This window comes from Aquarana catesbeiana, linkage group LG04, assembly GCF_042186555.1.
Source record: "Aquarana catesbeiana isolate 2022-GZ linkage group LG04, ASM4218655v1, whole genome shotgun sequence".
Classification (NCBI taxonomy): domain Eukaryota; kingdom Metazoa; phylum Chordata; class Amphibia; order Anura; family Ranidae; genus Aquarana; species Aquarana catesbeiana.
The window spans coordinates 602,548,337-602,561,337 of record NC_133327.1 but is presented as its reverse complement, the minus strand read 5'-3'; the positions used below and the strand labels follow the sequence as shown (position 1 = coordinate 602,561,337).

At 44.9% G+C, this 13,001-nt stretch overlaps 1 protein-coding gene across 2 annotated transcripts in view; it reads right to left on the bottom strand.

The window, feature by feature from the left end:
* LOC141140751 (uncharacterized) overlaps positions 1 to 13,001 on the bottom strand; it is a 133,920-nt gene that overhangs the window by 120,116 nt on the left and 803 nt on the right. For both annotated transcript variants that reach the window (XM_073628217.1, XM_073628218.1), the window contains exon 2: positions 8,251 to 8,466. In XM_073628217.1, the coding sequence (XP_073484318.1) occupies positions 8,251 to 8,412 (162 nt within the window). In that variant the 5' untranslated portion in view covers positions 8,413 to 8,466. The remainder of the gene's footprint in view (positions 1 to 8,250; positions 8,467 to 13,001) is intronic.

The window sequence follows — 13,001 nt, the reverse complement described above, 5'->3', positions numbered from 1 at the left end:
AATGGGCCTTAGGCACTGGTGCTGGTGCCACAACACTGCAACCCCTCACAGATACTCTAGTTGGAATGCAGGAACGAGCCCTGCTGCAAAGTATTACATCAAAAATTGTAATTACATGCCCCTGTTAAACAGGGGCCGAAAAATTGTGCCTTAGGCACTGGTGGTGGCGCCCAGAACCAAAAATGTTCTTACAAGCTATCAGCGTGATGATTGAGGAGGAAGAGGATAATTACTCAGGGATAGTCACTCAGCATCAGCATAGGCAGTCTTTGAAGGGATCTGAGATTTCAAAAAAAATTATTCGGTTACATCAGCATCAGGTGCTTGGTAGCTGGTGGTGATCCAAGACTGATTCATTTTTATGAAGGTCAGTCGATCGACCGAGTCAGTGGACAGACGCACCCTGTGATCGGTTACCACGCCTCCAGCAGCACTGAATGTGCGTTCCGAAAGAACGCTGGATGCAGGACAGGCCAGTAGCTCAATTGCATACTGTGCAAGCTCTGGCCAGTGATCCATCCTCAAGACCCAGTAACCCAGAGGATTTTCGGTGGGAAAGGTGTCCAAGTCTGATCTTGCCCCTAGGTATTCCTGCACCATGTAAAACAGACGCTGGCGATGGTTGCTGGAACCGATCATACCTTGGGGCTGCGGACCAAAAAATTGTCTGAACGCATCGGTCAGACGGCCACCTTCTCCACCGCTCCTTCTTTGACTGACCGAAGCCTCAGCAACACGTTGTCCAGAAACAGGAGTTTGTAACCTCCCAGTCTCTGGGAACGCGTTGCACAGACCTTTCTGCAAGGCGTCCCGAAGATGTTTCATCCTCTGCTCCCTCTGCGATGGCAAGATAAGGTCCGCAACCTTACCCTTGTAACGTGGATCAAGGAGGGTTGCCAGCCAGTATTGGTCCTTCTCCTTGATACCACGAATACGAGGATCCTTACGCAGGCTTTGCAGGATCAGGGAGGCCATGCAGCGTAGGTTTGCTGAGGCATTCGGTCCGGAGTCCTCTGGGTCACTAAGGACGACATGGTCCGCAGCCACCTCCTCCCAGCCACGTACAAGTCCATGTGTTTCTTGGGACTGATGCCTTAAAGACTGCTGCTGATGCTGAGTGCCAGGCTCCACCTCCATACTGACACAATCTTCCTCCTCCTCCTCCTCCTCCTCCTCGTCCTCTTCCTGTGTGATCGGCGGGCACGCAGGAACACTGTCTGGATAAAGGGGGCCTTGAGAGCTAAGGAAGTCCTCCTCTTCCTGCCTCTGTTCTGCCTCAAGTGCCCTGTCCATTATTCCACGCAGCGTGTGCTCCAACAGGTGGACAAGGGGGACAGTGTCACTGATGCATGCACTGTCACTGCTCACCATCCTCGTGGCCTCCTCAAATGGTGACAGGACAGTGCATGCATCCCTGATCATGGCCCACTGGCGTGGGGAAAAAAAACCAAGCTCCCCTGACCCTGTCCTGGTGCCATAGTCGCACAGGTACTCATTGATGGCCCTCTGCTGCGTGTGCAGCCGCTGCAGCATGGTCAACGTTGAGTTCCACCTGGTGGGCATGTCACAGATTAGGCGGTTCTTGGGCAGGTTAAACTCCTTTTGGAGGTCCGTCAGCCGAGCACTGGCATTATATGACCGGCGGAAATGCACACAGACTTTCCTGGCCTGCCTCAGGACATCCTGTAAGCCCGGGTACCTGCCCAAGAACCGCTGCACCACCAAGTTAAGGACGTGAGCCAAACAGGGCACATGGGTCATTTGTCCCTGTCGGAGGGCAGAGAGGAGGTTGGTGCCATTGTCGCAAACCACCATTCCTGCCTTAAGTTGGCGTGGTGTCAACCACCTCTGAACCTGCCCCTGCAAAGCTGACAGAACCTCTGCCCCAGTGTGGCTCCTGTCCCCCAAGCACACCAGCTCAAGCACCGCATGGCATCTTTTGGCCTGCGTACTTGCGTAGCCCCTTGAACGACTACGGAGCACCGCTGGTTCCGAGGAAGAGGCCATGGAGGAAGAAGAAGAGGAGGGGGTGGAGGAGAGAGGTGTGTCACAATCATTAGCATTTTGGAGGCGTGGTGGCGGAACAACCTCCAACACTACTGCACCTTGTCCTGCATCCTTCCCAGCTGCCAGCAGAGTCACCCAATGCGCCGTGAAACTTAGGTAACGTCCCTGTCCATGCCTGCTGGACCATGAGTCAGCGGTAATATGCACCTTACCGCTGACTGCCCTGTCCAGCGAGGCATGGACATTGCCTTCCACATGCTGGTAGAGAGCCGGAATCGCCTTCCGTGAGAAAAAGTGGCGTTTGGGTACCTGCCACTGAGGAACCGCACATTCCACAAACTCACGGAAGGGGGCAGAGTCTACCAACTGAAAAGGCAGCAGTTGAAGTGCTAGCAATTTTGCCAAGCTAGCATTCAACCGCTGGGCATGTGGATGGCTGGGAGCAAACTTCTTTCGGCGGTGCAGCAGCTGGGGCAGGGAAATTTGCCTGGTACAATCTGACGTCGGTGTACCAAAATCAGATTGCCCACAAGTACTTGGCTGTGACACACCTAATTCTACACCTTCATTCCTCTCAGTGCAGGTCTCAGAGAGGACTGAAGGTCTAGTGGGGTTGGAAATCTCAGCTGATGAGGAGCAAGGAGAGGTCCTCTTTGTTCTTTGGTGTGGGTCTTTTAGATACGCTTGCCAAAGAACTGCATGGCAGGTCAACATATGTCTGGTCAAGCATGTGGTACCCAAGCGGGAGATGTTTTGGCCACGCGAGATACGCTTGAGACATATGTTGCAAATAGCAGCGGTGCGATCTGATGCACTCGTCTCAAAAAAGGCCCACACCAAAGAACTTTTTGAATAACGCGCAGAGACTGCAGCGCCCTGCACATGTGGAGCTTTGGGGTGTGATGCAGTCAATGTGCTGCCCTTAGGCTGGCCCCTGGAGGGCATCCTGCCTCGTTGGTGATGTGCCGCCTCCTCCTCCTCCTCCTCCTCCTCTCTCCTATCAGGCACCCACATTGAGTCAGTGACCTCATCATCCCCTCCCTCCTCATCACTGGAGCAAACCTGGCAGTATGCTGCAGCAGGGGGAGCATGACTGCCAGATTGCTGTCCTTCTTGGGCACCCCCTCTGTCCGTGCTCATGTTACTGCCTTCATCGAGCTCAGTATCATCATCAGAGCCTTCCAAACGCTGGGCATCCTCCTGGAGCATGTACCCAACACTGTGGTCAAACAGTTCGAGGGACTCCTCAGGAGGACATGGTGGGGCTAGGGAAGGAGTCACTGATGACATTGAGCCGAGGGAAGAGGCCGCTGCTTTGCCAGACAAAGTACCCTGGGCATGGGTGAGAGAGGATGAGGAGGATGAGGACGGCTTGGTCATCCACTCGACCAAGTCTTCCGCATGTTGCGGCTCAACATGGCCAGCTGCCGAAAAAAAGGCCAAGCGTGTCCCATGGCCACATGCTGATGAGGATGCACCGTCTCCACAACCAGCACTAGACACAGAGCCTTCTTGCCCTCTCTTATTGGCTTGTGACTGTCTGCCTCTCCTTCTTGGCCTTCCAGACATACTAATGGCCTGTAGCTGCACTAAGCTGGGATATATATATATATATATATATATATATATATATATATATGCACTGATACTGCAGCTAGCAAAATCAACTGCCTGCCTGTAGTATGAGAACACCACCAACCTTCTACAGGTAGCTTTAGCTGAACACTGTGAGGTGGACGCACCCCACTAACTTGTAGGTTTAGCTGAACACTGTGAGGTGGACGCACCCCACTAACTTGTAGGTTTAGCTGAACACTGTGAGGTGGACGCACCCCACTAACTTGTAGGTTTAGCTGAACACTGTGAGCAGGACGCACTGCACTAACTGTAAATAGTCTAGTTGCCTGACTGTGGTACTAATAGGATCAAAAGAACACCAGCAATTTTCTTCAGGTAGCTGTATTTACTGTAACAAGACAAGCCTGCCTGTCAGTAAGAAGATAACAGAAACGGATCTAGCTGAACACTGTGAGCAGGACGCACCCCACTAGCTTGTAGGTTTAGCTGAACACTGTGAGGTGGACGCACCCCACTAACTTGTAGGTTTAGCTGAACACTGTGAGCAGGACGCACCCCACTAACTTGTAGGTTTAGCAGAACACTGTGAGCAGGACGCACTGCACTAACTGTAAATAGTCTAGCTGCCTGACTGTGGTACTAATAGGATCAAAAGAACACCAGCAATTTTCTTCAGGTAGCTGTATTTACTGTAACAAGACAAGCCTGCCTGTCAGTAAGAAGATAACAGAAACGGATCTAGCTGAACACTGTGAGCAGGACGCACCCCACTAGCTTGTAGGTTTAGCTGAACACTGTGAGGTGGACGCACCCCACTAACTTGTAGGTTTAGCTGAACACTGTGAGCAGGACGCACCCCACTAACTTGTAGGTTTAGCAGAACACTGTGAGCAGGACGCACTGCACTAACTGTAAATAGTCTAGCTGCCTGACTGTGGTACTAATAGGATCAAAAGAACACAAGCAATTTTCTTCAGGTAGCTGTATTTACTGTAACAAGACAAGCCTGCCTGTCAGTAAGAAGATAACAGAAACAGATCTAGCTGAACACTGTGAGCAGGACGCACCCCACTAACTTGTAGGTTTAGCAGAACACTGTGAGCAGGATGCTGTGCACTAAATGTAAATAGTCTAGCTGCCTGACTGTGGTACTAATAGGATCAAAAGAACACCAGTAATTTTCTTCAGGTAGCTTTATATACTGTAACAAGACAAGCCTGCCTGTCAGTAAGAAGAGAACAGGAACGGATCTAGCTGAACACTGTGAGCAGGACGCACTGCACTAAATCTAAATAGTCTAGCTGCCTGACTGTGGTACTAATAGGATCAAAAGAACACCAGTAATTTTCTTCAAAATACTGTAACAAGACAAGCCTGCCTGTCAGTAAGAAGATAACAGGAACGGATCTAGCTGAACACTGTGAGCAGGACGCACTGCACTAAATGTAAATAGTCTAGAAGATAACAGGAACGGATCTAGCTAAACTGAATACAGTGTATATATATATATGCAACACCTGGGATGCATATATATAGACAATACACTTTAAGTGCAGCTAACTGACTGACTGTCCTGCCTAATCTAGCTAACTCAAATGAAATGACACTGTCTCTCTCTCTCTCTCTATTTCTCAGCACACCGGAACACACTGCACAGGGCCGCCGTGCAGGCGGCCTTATATAGTGTGGGGCGTGTACTAAATCCCCTGAGCCATAATTGGCCAAAGCCTCCTTGGCTTTGGCCAATTACGGCTCTCTGTTAAGGCGGCGCTGTGATTGGCCAAGCATGCGGGTCATAGTGCATGCTTGGCCAATCATCAGCAAGCAATGCACTGCGATGCCGCAGTGAATTATGGGCCGTGACGCGCCACACGAATTTGGCGCGAACGGCCCATATCGTTCGCAATTCGACGAACGATCGAACAGCCGATGTTCGAGTCGAACATGGGTTCGACTCGAACACGAAGCTCATCCCTACTGCAGAGGTTGAAGGGGTGGGGGGTCAGCCTGTCAGTGTTCAGACCATACGCCGCACACTGCATCAATTTGGTCTGCATGGCTGTCATCCCAGAAGGAAGGCTTTTCTAAAGATGATGCACAAGAAAGCCCGCAAACAGTTTGCTGAAGACAAGCAGACTAAGGACATGGATTACTGGAACCATGTCCTGTGCTCTAATGAGACCAAGATAAACTTTTTTGGTTCAGATGGTGTCAAGCGTGTGTGGTGGTACCAAGTGAGGAGTACAAAGACAAGTGTGTCTTGCCTACAGTCAAGCATGGTGGTGGGAGGGTCATGGTCTAGGGCTGCATGAGTGCTGCCGCCACTGGGGAGCTACAGTTCAATGAGCGAACCATGTATGCCAACATGTACTGTGACATACTGAAGCAGAGCATGAACCCCTCCCTTCAAGGACTGGGCTGCAGGGCAGTATTCCAACATGATAACGACCCAAAACACACCTCCAAACTGACCACTGCCTTGCTAAAGAAGCTGAGGGTAAAGGTGATGGACTGGCCAAGCATGTCTACAGACCTAAACCCTATTGAGCATCTGTGGGTCATCCTCATACGGAAGGTGGAGAAGCACAAGTTCTCTAACATCCACCAGCTCCGTGATGTCTTCATGGAGGAGTGGAAGAGGACTCCAGTGGCAACCTGTGAAGCTCCGGTGAACTCCATGCCCAAGAGGGTTAAGGCAGTGCTGGAAAATAATGGTGGTTGCACAAAATATTGACACTTTGGGCCCAATTTGGAAATTTTCATTTAGGGGTGTACTCACTTTTGTTGCCAGCGGTTTAGACATTAATGGCTGTGTGAGTTATTTTGAAGGGACAACAAATTTACACTGTTATACAAGCTGTACACTCACTACTTTACATTGTAGCAAAGTGTCATTTCTTCAGTGTTGTCACATGAAAAGTATAATAAATAATTTACAAAAATGTGAGGGGTGTACTCACTTTTGTGAGATACTGTGTGTATATATATATATATATATATATATATACAGTATATACACACACATACACATACACATACACACACACTTAATTATTCTGGCTGAATTATTTTCTATTTTGCATGATGGAATAATTGTATACAGTACATAGTATTTTTTAGTTTACTGTGTTTGAATAAACATGTTCACGTAAACATTTTTGAAACATTGCAGATTTAAAAATATTGAAAATTACTTTTATAATCCCATGATCACATCAAAGATTACGATATATGGGATTTGAGGCCATGTTTTGGGAACTTCCCTTAGATAAAATAGCTCTTATCTATACTATGTCATGTCAGTCATCTGCAGGAGGAACATTCTTCTCAATGACCACCATTGTAAGATGCATTATTCCCACTGACCACTAATGTAATGAACTTCCTTTCCACTGACCACCATTGCAAGATGCATTCTTCCTATTGACTACCAATGCAATAACTTTCTTCCCATTAACCACCACTGTAAGGAGCATTCTTCTCACTGACCACCAAAGTAAGGACCTTTCTTCCCACTGACCATCACTGTAAGGAGCATTCTTCCCTCTAACCACCAATGTAATTAACTTTTTTCCCACTGGCCACCATTGTAAGATACACTCTTCCAATTGACAACCAGTGCTAGGAACTTTCTTCCCACTGCCCACCATTTTAAGGAGTATTCTTCCTACTGACCATCAATGTAAGGCACTTTCTTCCCACTGACTCCCATTGTAGGGGGAATTCTTCCCACTGACCACTAATGTAAGGAACTTTCTTCCCACTGATCACCATTGTAAGGAAAATTCTTCCCACTGACCATCAATGTTAGGAACTTTCTTCCCAATGACAAACATTGTAGGGAGAATTCTTCCCACTAACCACTAATGTAAGGAGCATTCTCCCACTGACCACAGATGTAAGGAACTTTCTTCCCACACACCACCAATCTAAAGGAGAATTTCAATAACCACCGCCAGCAAATTATTTTGTTGAACTGAGCAACTCTGGGTGTCAGGTATACTAGATTCCTTATTATTTATTCTTATGGGGCAACTTATGCCCCGTACACACGGTCGGATTTTCCGATGGAAAATGTCCGATCGGAGCATGTTGTCGGAAATTCCGACCGTGTGTGGGCTCCATCGGACATTTTCCATCGGATTTTCCGACACACAAAGTTGGAGAGCAGGAGATAAAATTTTCCGACAACAAAATCCGTTGTCGGAAATTCCTATCGTGTGTACACAAATCCGACGGACAAAGTGCCACGCATGCTCAGAATAAATAAAGAGATGAAAGCTATTGGCCACTGCCCCGTTTATAGTCCCGGCGTACGTGTTTTACGTCACCGCGTATAGAACGATCGGATTTTCCGACAACTTTGTGTGACCGTGTGTATGCAAGACAAGTTTGAGCCAACATCCGTCGGAAAAAATCCTAGGATTTTGTTGTCGGAATGTCCGAACAAAGTCCGACCGTGTGTACGGGGCATTACTGTTGACACTAATGCACCATCAACTGCAGATTGTATAAGTTTAATTACTGGCAGGGATTCCTGAGTTTCCTCAATGTTAAGAAGGTTGAAATAGGCTGGTTTAGGTTGTACAATGAATCTACAATCTTACAGATATCATTTACAGAAAATAAGAGGAGAGGTGAATTATATTTCTTCGCTGCACTCACCAGCACTGTACAGGAGGCCCCGTTATCACTGGGATACGCATCTACTGTGATTTGCTTCCGTTGACTTGGCACTGTCACTTTGTACTTTGTGATGTCGGGTTTAAAAGGAGGCTCCAGCTTTACCCCAGGAACAGAGAGCTTTTCGAGGTCACAGTTGTTCATTTCTAGGTCACTGTATATACAACCTAAATACACGGCCTGAATGGATTCCTATTGCTGAAGCAAATTAAAGAAGAAAAACAAGAAGAATAACTATGAAATATGTATCAAAAGAAATGTGCAGTGATAAATAAAATAAGGGCAAATGGTGAAATCTGGAAAGAATATTCCCTCCATGCCTTTCACTGAAAGAAAGATAGAAAGATATACAACACATATATGAGAATACACAGAAGAAAATTTAATTAAAGTGAAATTAAGTCCTGCTAGATCACTTCAGGCTGGCCCCTTTTGCAGGTAAAGCTATGTAAAACATTTTTTAAAAATGCCTATACTGTTTAAAATCCAGGAATACATAGGGAGTTATTTACTAAAGGAAAATCCGCTTTGCACTGAAAGTACACTTGGAAGTGCAGTCGCTGTAGATCCGTGGGGGGACATGCAAGGAGAATAAAAAACAGCATTTTAGCTTGCACATGATTGGATGATAAAATCAGCAGAACTTCCCCTCATTTCAGATCTACCCCTTAGATTTAGAGCGACTGCACTTCCAAGTGCACTTGCAGTGCAAAGTGTAGTTGCCTTTCGTAAATAACCCCCATTGTCTCACCCTGCTCTGCACGTGCTCAGTTGCACTCCATTTTTAGGCACTGCTGAGTTTGTAGAGGCCGATCTGCCGACAGCCTTAAAGCGGAATTAACCCCTCCTCTCCTTTACAACCAAGAATGCTGCTTCTGTTTGATCTGCAACTGTCATGGTGCTGCACATGTGATCAGTTAGGACACCGGCCAGTTAATGGTTTGATAGTTTGGCTGAGGACACAATCAAATCAAACTGTTTTTTGAAACTGGCAAATCGATGGGTTTATTTCCGCTTTATGATTTACACCTGGGGCTTTGCGCTTCAGCAGAATGGCAGCCTCTGGCAAGAAGAAACAGAAACGCTGCTGGAGGCAATTTACCGCACACACTAATTTTGGTAGCATAATTATTAATGTAGAATGTATGTTTCTTGTTAAAGAACATTTTTTATCAAGTTGTTATGGGTAAGGTTCCACTTTAACTACCTGAGCTCTGGAAGGTTTTACCCCCTTCATGACCAGGCCATTGTTTTGCTACTCAGCACTGTGCTCTTTAACTGGCAATTGCTCGGTCATGCAACACTGTATCAAAATATCATTTTTTCCACACAAATAGAGCTTTCTTTTGGTGGTATTTGATCACCACTCATTTTTTTTGCTATATAAACAAAAGAAGTTTTTGAAAAAAAAACATTATTTTCTACTTTCTGTTATAAAACATATCCAATAAAATCAAATTGCATCATAAAAATTAGGCCAAAATGTATTCTGCTACATGTCTTTGGTAAAATCAAATCCCAATAAGTGTTGATTAATTGATTTGTATGAAGGTTATTGCATCTACGAACTATGGTATATATTTGAAAATTGATCAGTCCTGATTGGACAGTCTATCTACTTTCTTGAGGCCCCAAAATGCCAGGACAGTACAAATTCCTCTCAAATGACCCATTTTTGGAAAGTAGACAGTCTGAGGCATTTAGTAAGAGGAATGGCAAGATTTTGAAGTTGCGATTTTTTTTTATAAATTAAGAAATTACATTTTTTCAAAATGTTTTTATACATTGTTACCAGTACAGTACGATGTTATCATATGACTGGTGTGGCAGTGATCAGTGATACTGACTGGTAAAGGTATGGTAAAATACATTTTTATTCAATTTTTTAAACATTTTTTATAATTTTTCTGTTTACATTTTTTTTTTACATACTCTCATTAGAGTAGTTCAGTGTCACCATAGTAACAATATACTACTCTAGGGATTTTTTAAATATTTTACACTCTGATTGCTGTTACATTGATGGTCATTGTAACAGCAATGTTTTCAACTGTCATGTATGGGTAACATTCATAACAGCTATGATTACACTAGTGATCTGTGATTGGCCACACCTAATCACATAGGACAGGGCAGTGAGATTGGTCTGGGTACCATGTGATAGCTGTGGGCCAGTCACAGCATCACTCAATAGGAAACACAGCTGTTATGCATGAAATTCATTCATAACAGCTTTATTGACATTGTGATCATGTGATCGCATAACTACCAGGATCCACCGGTTTACAGTGGTCGCCTCCCTAGCCTGGAACAGGCTGGGTGACATACATGTACGTGATCCAGCCTGTCCGTGCTGGCCGCCTGCAGTAAATGTAGATGTTAAAATACATTTGATAAAATAGAACAATTGTATTCCATGTACTGCTTAAAGCATAACTGGACAGAAGCTTTTTGTTTAAGATTTGGATAGAGTGGAGTTGGATTAGAACACCTGTCAGGTTTTTATTGATCTATTGGTCCTGTTTCCCATTATCATTGAAAGTAAAAGTGAAAGTGAAAGAAAATCCCAAATTTTGGGTTATCCCCAGAACAGTAACAATAGGGAATCTTCCAAAAGGGACATTCCTTCTGATGACAACCAGGGATCTCCTCACTTTGGAGGGATTTCCTTTCACTTTCTGTTGTGGCTATAAGACAGGAAGTGAAGCGAAATCTCCCCAGTGGGAGACACAGATGGCAAACAAAATCCGACAGGTATTATAACCCTCCCTTACCCTATCCGAAATGACAAAAAAAATGATAAACTTCAAACTTCTAATCTAAATATATAGCTAACCCAGTGTTCCTAAGCTGTATTTTTAACTTCCTAAAGTAGAACTAAAGGCAATTTTTTTCATCTACACAAAGTCAAGCAATATGAAGCTGACCATACATTATACAATCTGATTGTGTAATCTCCTGTAAATCTACCAACAACTATGTACTGTAAGGGCCTTTGCTATTGGATAAAAATTGATTGGCTTTTATAGGTTTGTCCTCATATTACATAGTTTTGGTAAGTGGTTGTAAACTTCAAAGCAAAGCACATCCCACTATAGTATGTGCTAGCCTGAATCCAAAGCACAGAGTGTGGCTCCTCTCTGATCAGTCTCATCTCTGCTACCTGCATGAGCCATTTCTGACAGTTTTTCCTGACACAGCAGCCTAGAGGGAGATAGCCCACCCCTCTTAAGCACACACCAGGTAAATCGTAGTCTTAGCTCTGTATTTGTTTTTTTAGTCTATTAGAGGGGGGCTGTGTCCCTTTCCTCCACTCAGCTATGGGATATCAGAGAACATTGTGCTCTATGTTCTGCAGTGTGTGTGATGTCAGATCCCTGCCTACTGTCTGCTAGAACCGAGACAAAACATTTGATCTGTGTGTTTTTAGACAGGTACAGCTTATGTAGAAGGATTTGTTTCATCTCTGTGTATCAACTGAGGATAGTCACTTCACTGGGACTATGTAAGGGTTTACAACCATCTGAATACATCAATTGATGAAACGCGTAGGCAACACTTTCGACACGTCACTTTTAGTAATGTCATATCTGGTAACGGGAATGAACAGCAGTTTCTTGTTTACTGTAACGACCGGTTATTATGAGTGCAGATGTAGGCAGTTTTTTAATTTAAGTGGGCTAACTGTTGCATGGCTTTTATTTTATTTTATTTCTTTAATAAACCCTGCACAATAAATTTTTTTCTTTTAGTTGGCTGTTAAGAGGAGAAGAGAACAGTATTCCAGGCATCCTGGATGGTGATGGCTAAGGAGGAGGAGTGGAGTTCTTCTTTTGTAAAAAAAAAGTGCTTTTTGACTTGCTTATTTATTATAAGGGGTCATAGTTATCTGGTGAATGAGCACTCTTTACATTAGAGTCACCTGTGGTGTCATGGTGGGATTGGATTTTGGGGTTGGATTCAGATTGTGTGTAAGGCTAACCTTAGATCTACATCCTGATAAGGTAAGGATTTAGATCTCTTAGACCTAGTTGACTGTACGTAAAATATTAGATAGGGTAGGATATGGCTTAAAGCTGAACCCCAGATATGTTCTTAATTGCTTACATTTGTCCAGTTTAGTATGTAAATGTCTTATGTGAGGGGCTGCTGGGGAGGCTGACAATCACTGTAGTAGAGAACCCCAATTTTCTGGGTCCTGTTCTGAATGTTTTCCCCTATGCACACTGACCACTGGGGCCCTTAGCACTACCACCATTTACAGATGTGCGGGAGTAACGTAACTCGACTCCGGCCAATCACAGCGTCTGAGTCCGCGGCTCCGGAAGGAAGATGGGCAAACATGGATGTGGCCTTCAGCGGGGACCGCACAGGCTTTGTTTGCAGGTAAGTGTCGCATAATGTGCTAGTATGCGATGCATACTAGCACATTATGCTTTTACTTTGCAGGGAACAAAAAAGGAAGTAAAACTCATCAGGGTTTACTTCCTCTTTAAGGAGATTGTAGGATCAAATTGTATGTATAGCCAGGTTTAGAGAGTTGTCTAAGTGTCCTAATTTTTTATTTTTTTTTTTTATGGAGTGAGAAAGCATAGAAACTCAGCCATTTTTTTTTTATAGGTGCCTGTGTCCCCAGTGGGGAGATTCACCCCGTCTATTTGTTCTGGTGACTACTGTAAGGGACAATCCAAAAAATTTGTCACCAGAACTGGAGAAAAAGGTACATTATTAAG